The 7,842-nt window shown below is 40.5% G+C and overlaps 1 protein-coding gene across 1 annotated transcript in view; it reads left to right on the top strand.

Moving 5' to 3' along the window:
* The window catches only part of LOC104461274 (son of sevenless homolog 2-like), a gene marked incomplete at its 5' end in the record, with an annotated part of 33,390 nt that overhangs the window by 4,867 nt on the left and 20,681 nt on the right, over nucleotides 1-7,842 (top strand). Inside the window, 2 exon segments of the mRNA XM_010072800.1 lie at nucleotides 1,413-1,523; nucleotides 3,208-3,317. Of these exon segments, the coding sequence (XP_010071102.1) occupies nucleotides 1,413-1,523; nucleotides 3,208-3,317 (221 nt within the window).

The following is a 7,842-nucleotide window of genomic DNA, read 5'->3' as shown; positions in this document are numbered from 1 at the left end:
CCTACCTCTGCATGCAGCTGGACCCACACCCCATGGCTCACTTACTGCTTCTGCAGAGGTTTATGCTCATTTTTTCTTGGATAGTATAGCAAAGAGAAGCTGTATATGCAGTGCTTTTATTTAATTTGGGTATTGTAAAATAAGACCCCTGTATTGTGAGCTTGCAAGTGGAGTAAACAAAAAACCAAACCAAACCGAAAAGCACCCAGGCTGTGAGCTGGATTCAGATTCTGGTTAGGAAAAGCAGCCTGTTCAGTTGGAGAGTGTCTCATAATTTCTCTTCAGCTGCTGCTGCTGAAGTGCCAAACTTTCCTCCCCTTTCATCCCCCTTCCCAGATACAATCTGATGCGAATGGACAGATGATTAGAACTTGCTGGGGAGAGCTGAGAGTGATGATTACAATTTGCATGTGAAGAGAGAGTGCATTCTATCCCTCTCCTCCCCACAAAGAGTTTTAATTGCAGCTGCCCCACGAGTAAGGTAGGAAATCCCCTGGACCCTCTGCAGATGGAAGACTTGAGACTCTACCTGAATGTTCAAATGAGATGTTGTGGTGGTTGGTACTCCCAAATCCCGCAGCCTGTATTCTGACAAGCACTTCTGCATTAAGGTGAAAAGAGGTATGTGCTTATTCTGGGCATGGTGCCATCGGCACGGGATAACCGGGTGATTCATGAGTGATTCAGCCCAGTGAATCTGCAGAGACTCAGGAACAGCCTGAGAGGCTTTGGAGCAGGTGATCTGTGGGCAGTCATAGCTGATTCCTGCAGAGATTCCTGTACAGTCAGGTTTTTATCCCATCCTGCCAGATACCCCGACCAGAGTCATGATTTTTGCACCTGAAACCCTCAGTCTTGTTAGAGGACTTTCCCCTGAGACTCGTTCAGACTTGAGACCCTGTCCCAGAGTGAGATATTTTCCCAGCCTTACAGCATGGCCAGAAAAGCGTGCAGAAGTCCGGTGTGTATGTTTGACCATTCTTACGTGATGTACCCTGAAATGGTGGTGGTACAACAATGCCTCCTGGTGACAGTCTCCAAAGTTCCTCCGAAGTGTCATTTCACCTGCATTTTTTTCCTTATTGGTAAAGTTGGAGGTAAATTGCCATTCTTTGTGAAATGTGGGTGGACTGAAAGCAAGAACTTTTCTTGGTTCCCACTGCTTCAGTAAAACCAAGTTTATGTTAGTGATGGGTATGGTGAGATTGAGGAGTGCTGAGAAAATGTCGCGTGCATTTAAAATTTGGAAGTGAAAAAGGTTTGTGGTTTACTCAGTATTTGCTTTGCAAAATCGATCTTTTCTTGAAAAGCTCCATTTGTGTATCAGCTCATTAAAGGAATTAATTGAACCAGCTGGGACAGAAATAGCTCACATCCTTCATGTATGTATACAAGTCTCTGTTTTTATTTAGGAGCAAGCCTTTGATCCGTATGAAACCTTGTCCCAGGATATTCTCTCTCCACAATATCATGAGCATTTTAATAACTTAATGGCAAAACCTGCTGTTGCTCTCCACTTTCAGGTGAGTGCAAATGAGAAGAACTGAATTGATTGAGTTCTCATATTTCAGAGGTTTGAATTTTGTCAGCAATTCCTACTGAGGAGGACATCCTCTGGATTCTGACCTTCCTTCAGTGCAAGATATTTGGACTCTTCCTGTAAAAACTGGATGTAACTCTGACCCATCCATGAGTCTTTTGCAGGTTTTTTTTTGTCTTCACGTAAGACTCTCTTCCTTGAGAATAGAGAGTGACTTTTCATCCCTGCCACTTCTGTTTCTGGTTTGCCTTCTAATGCCAAACACTGGCACCCAGGCACAATATCTTAATTTTCTTTCTTATGTATCCCAAGCCCCCTTGTTTGTCATTGAGGCTGGGACTGGCAGTTTTTCTTGAATTATCTCCTTAATAGGACCATCCAGCAAGATCAGCTGTGATTTTTTTAATTACTATTATTTTTTTTCCCCTTCCTTCTACCAGTGTGGCGGATCTGTTAAAAACTACTGCTTAAGGAGACTGAGCTTGTGTTCAGAAATGTACTTAGAGAAGCTGCAGAGAAAGTGTTTGGTCAGTGGTGCTCCAAGCTAAACCCATTATAGAAGAGTTTTTAGCTTATACGTTTTACTGGGGCCCAGGTCTCTGCAAGCTGAGACTCCTCTGGGCCATCCCTTCGGGGCGAGCGTTTCCTCTTCAGCTCTGAGAGCTGGATCGTCTCGCTCTTAAATATGACTTGGTGGATGAAGTAAGGCCCTTTACCCACCTCCCTAGGAAAAATTAAAGCCCAAAGTGCCCTATTCCGGATTAAATTGGTAATTGAGTCATTTGACAGTGAATCTGGCCTCCTTTCTGACTCTGCTCACCATAGGAAGGCTTGGGCTTTCCTAGGGATGCTTCTCCACACTTTTCCAAGCTGTGGAGCTACGGCGGAGGTCCCAGCTCTGGGCCATGGATGTAGAAATTCTGTCTCTGACAGTTGCAGAGAGATGCAGCCAGAAACCTTAAACAGGGAGAGAGGTCATTTCCAAAAAGGAGATCAGGTAATTCAGTTCCTGTTCAAGAGTTATCTTGGTATGGAAGAGGGCAGGGATTTTATCGTCCTTTGGAAAACCTCTCCTCATCGTACTATCTGAATTACTGTGTTAGTTAACTGCTGGGAATGGGAAAGGATTTCTAAATCATTTTCTGACTCAAATATTTGTGTTTCTCATTTTTTGAGGAAGAGGAGATATTAATATTAATTGCTTCAGTACTTGATGAGACCTCTATATTTATTTCTATGATATATTGGATGTAAATTGAAGCACGGTGTATGAGTTAGGTGGTGTTGGGTTGGACTTGATGATCCTTGAGGTCTTTTCCAACCTTAATGATTCTGTGATTCTATATGTAATAGGTAGGAGAGGACATTAGAGGGAAGTTGGTGACAAATTAGACAGTTTAGGAGTCTTGGCTGGTCTTTAACATTCCAGTGTTTTCTTTAAATTCTACTGGAAACTGTGGCCCATGGTAAAACGTGTTATTCTGGAAGTGGGAATGATCTTTGTTCAAAATAGATGGTACGAAGCATAGAGTGACGCAGATCAGAAGGGACACCCCGGATGTCTCTAGCACAACCACCTTGCTCAAAGCAGTGCTAACTTCAGGGTCTCGTCCGGTCCTGTTTTGAGTATTTCAGTGTAAGGAATCCTGTTTCTTTTTCATTTTCAGTCTACTGCTGAAGGGTTTAAAGAAGCTGTGCGATACGTCCTCCCACGACTCATGCTTATCCCAGTCTATCATTGTTTGCACTACTTCGAGTTACTACAGGTAAGTGAAGCTGCGCACTTGTTTTCTGCTAAAAGCATTTCTTAACACTTTTAAACAGGAGATTAGATTTTACTTACTGCTTCTGAAAATTGAAAGATGTGAAAACATTCATTTGACACCAATTAGTATAAGTCTGAAAAGTAAAATGACGTTAAAAAAGTCTTCAAAAGCATGTGTTGCTCTGATACGAACATTTGAAGTAACTATGATTAAACAGACTGGAGTTCTCAGATAGTTAAAATGTAATATGCAAATCTAATTTCTTCTTTCGTTGGGTTCTGCATTTTTTGTCCATTCAGAAAAAGCTCAATATTCTCAGTCTCAGGTCCCACTCCAGTTGCAGCTCAGCTGATCTTATTTTGGGGGCTGGGAGGACGCTTCCTTTCAGCGGAGTCAGAATAATCCGTTCTTAATGTTCAGCCATTTGTCCTGAGTCCTACATGGAAGAGAGAGAGCAAAAAATACCATTTTTCATAGCACACCACACTTTCTCCATATTGAGGAGGAATGAGAAGAAGCACTATTATTTTCTTATTTTCTGTATTCCAAAAAATTACATTAATGAAATATCAGGCTTTATGGAATTCTGATGTAGATGATAAAAAATTATTCCTGTAGGACATATTTCAGGGGTCTTACCATACAAGTGGTGGCATCTAGTCCATATTTATGAGCAATTCTGCCTGTTGAGACATTATTTATTTTAGAACAGCCTCTATTGGTTTGACCACAGATCACTTCCACATATTTTATTCTGATGCGCGCTAGCAAGGTGGTTCACGTCAGTAGATTGTTTCCCTTGGGTATAACAGCTAAAAGCCAAAAAGTAACTTAAGCGTGTATCGTTTTGCTTACAAGCAAATGTTTTTGCTGTGAGTTATGAGACAAGAGGCCAGCAGTCAGCAGAAATTTAACATCTGAGATCTATAATAATCATTCTTGAATAAGAAAAATAGCGTTGCTGTAGAAAATGCAGTATCTTGAAAAATACTTCGATCGGAGCTTTTTTAAAATAGCTGAGGTTCATGTAAAAAAAGTTTTTCTCTTTGCCCCAGTGTGTTGGGAAAGTTTGTAATGTTTATGAGGGTAGGTGAATTATTAACTAGCTGGGATGTACTTTAATTAAACAAGTTCAATATCCAGTGGCTGTAGCTGACATTTTGTTAATAACAACAAAACCGACACTTTTAAGTTCTCAGTATAAAAGGTGATACTAGCAGGGCTGTACAGGCGTGTTCTATGTCTTCCTTTGGGTTTCAAAGGATTTCATTGTATGAAGGAAGAAAAGGAAACTTTGTAACATAGAACTTACGCATAATGAGATATAAAATTTTCTCAATCTCAAGCCAAAAAATAGCAATTAAGACCAGCTCTGTAGCTAATATCTGGCACATATTCCCTTTTTTCTTTTTTTTTTTTTTAAGTTCAGTCTTGTTTTAATTATGATTTGTTTTGACCCATGAACCACACGTCTCCAATGTATGAATTACCAATATTTTGTAGAAGGGTTTAAATCCAAGTGATCCCAATCAATTTGAAGTCTCTAAGGATTTCTATTGATAGTCAGTTCAGAAGAAAGTTAACAAATCTTAACCAAAACCCCAACCAACCCAAGCCAACCTGAACCAGCAGTGAACTTTTCTCTGGATTACTGCCCTCTGTTGAGAACAGAAACTTGACATTGCCGTAGTTTTAATATCTGCCTTCATAAGGACATCTTCCAGAAGAAAATAAAGTGATCAAAGATCTTGTAAAGGATGACAGCAGAAGCACAGCTTCCTAGATACGTCTCTCTTTCAAAATCGTTTCACTTCCCTTTCCGTAAGGGTCAGTTACGTACGATAATTCTCTGGAACTTCTTAAAATGTTCTTCTTTCATGTTTCAAAGACATAATGGGATTAGTGACCTGTATTATGCTGAAGGTCAGGCTAATTAATGACCCATTGTGTCTTAAAGCTGGGAAGCGGAGCGCATCAGTGTGAAACTAAAGAACGAAATCGTACACCGCATCAACATTTAACCGATTTCACAAAGCGCGGAGCATTTGTCCACTTTCTAGGGAAACATTAACACGTATGCCTTTTTGAGCAGAGATTTGTGTGGTTTTAAAATTTAAGATTAAATGCCTGGCATTCAAACTTGGAATTTTTTTTTCTTCAGGGACAGGAAGGGGTGGTTACTATTGATGCTTTAAACCATGGCACAGACAATTGGGTTTTGATAGCGGGTCTTAAATCTGTAACGCTGCTGCAAGAGTTTGCTGTCTCTTGGGGACTCTGGGTCTGCTCATAACTCCGGTTAGTATCGATAGGATGAGGTTATATGTGAACATTCTTAAAATTGCCTCCTATCTTCGAAGAATAAAGTCTGGCAGACAGCACAAAAGCATGTAGTTGTTTCTTTAATTTGTTTTTAACCTGGAGAATACAGCAGGATGCTGCATGAAGTAACATATTATACGATTCCGTTCTTAACTAGGGAATTTCAGTAGTGAAAATGATGAAATGTGACCTTTATCCACAATATACAAGATTTCTGAATAGAATTAGAATTCAGCTGCAGAGGCTTGAGTCATTCTAACCTGAGGAGCATAGGGCAGAGCAGAGATTTTCAATATCACTCTGTAGTGAGTACCAATAAATATGGAATCTTTCATTGTGACCACTTCAGTTGCAGGTTTAATATTTGAATTTTATGTTGTATTTTGAAAACATCCTGAATTTACAACAGTGATTTTTTTTTTTTTAAAGTGGTTTTAGGGATGGAGGAAGTAATTACTCAACACTATCTTATAAACTGTTGGTGCTGCTTCCCTGTTCCCATTGTATTTGTCTCTATGAACCTTGGTTGAGAAAAACCGAATAGAAGTGGAAGCAGAAAAGCAACAGAATACTCAAAATATCTTCATGGCTTCAATAGGGAGAGAAGCTAAGATTGAGACTGTTTCTCCTAATGAAAGTTACCCAAAAACCCCACTGAGTTGGGAGAGAAATAGAACAATGAATGATTTACAGAAGCGCAGGCCTTCATGTTTGCTCTTTTGCAAAACACCAGAACGAAAATGAATGAAATGAAAATGTGAAAAGCTTGAAAATCCTTTCAAGCTTCAGAAATGTTCTCCTTGGTGCAGAAACCTGTTGGTGCAGACTTTGATGCAGGGTCTGCATCGGCAACTCCTCGTTGCCTGAGCAAGGGCTGCAGGGTTGGATGTTGCCTGGAGGACCCCCATGCTGAATTTGTTTGATTTCTCTGCTTTTCGTTAGCAGCCATATCACCAGGAAATAGCCTTTGAACACCCTGAGTCAGAGGGCAGGCCCTGATGTCACTTTCATGTTGACTGCTTGTTCAAGTGTCGACCGAAAATAAACCTGCCGGAGGTTGTTTCGGAATGGCCGATGGTGGCAAAGGTTGAAGGAAGTCAGGCTAAAGAAATAAAACCGTCTTTCAGGAAAAAAGTGATCAAAAGCTGTAAGATGTTGCAAACAGGTAACCCAAATATATTCTGGTTGTGATTATCGGAGTATTTGGGTTTAAAACATGATGCTTGACGTTTCCAAGCGGGAACACCTGAATGCTGGCAGTGTAGAGGAGAGCTCAGTGTTCATCAGACTTTCAAGCTCCAGGTACGCTTTCATAAGTGTGTCTGTCGATGCCAGAGTCCCAGGAAGCTAAGAAGAAGAACTCTAGGGGTCATATTAATCCATCCAAATCGTGTGCAAGGTGCCAGTTAGCTGTGTCGTTAAAATCCTGATGGCAAGCAGAGGTCTGCTCAAGTCTGTGTCCAAGTCAGAGAAGGCTTTTGTCTGTCGACCAGGGAGTATATCCTTCCTTCTCATGTGATTCGCAGGCACAAGACTATCCCCAATTCTTGCACGTGACGCGCTGTGTTGTTATCGAGCAACCCAAACCATACGAAATTCCGCTTTTTGATCTTTTCTGCTGTTACCTAATAATTGACTGCCAGAGAAGCCCCGGTCAGTATCCTACAGGATCACCATGGTATCAGTTTCTTAAGTTAACGGTGTTCTTCATTATTATTTTCTAACAATTTATTTACAATAAATTGAATAGTTCATATTCTCAGTTTATCGTCACAGGTATTTTAAATATATCTGGCATAAGCAGGACCGCCTTTTCCCTCTTCTAAAGATTTACTTATTTTCTCCGTCTAGCAAGCACATTACGCTTTTGCATCTGCTGTTTAATTGGTAAGATGCTCATTAAGGACTGGCATTTGGAAAAGCAGATGTTAGGCCAGTGATTACAGAGAATGAGATGCTTCAGGTCATCTGCCAGCTCTTCAGCAATCTCTGCATTAAGGTGTAGAAATGGATTAGATTACTTCCAAATGTGTACATATATTTTTTTCTTGTTTAATACAAAAAGAGCAAAACATGCCATGTGATATCTGTTTAGTGCCAAACACAGCTCCCTTTGGGAAGGGGTTGCAAGAAATTCTGCTCAGGATGCAAGGAGAAAAGAGGATTTTATCAGATTCAGTAGCTTTTCCCACTTTCAGGATTTTGCCCTTGTCA

This window comes from Pterocles gutturalis, unplaced genomic scaffold, assembly GCF_000699245.1.
Source record: "Pterocles gutturalis isolate BGI_N339 unplaced genomic scaffold, ASM69924v1 scaffold34372, whole genome shotgun sequence".
In the NCBI taxonomy this organism is placed as follows: domain Eukaryota; kingdom Metazoa; phylum Chordata; class Aves; order Pterocliformes; family Pteroclidae; genus Pterocles; species Pterocles gutturalis.
This window is presented reverse-complemented; position numbering and strand designations above follow the sequence as displayed.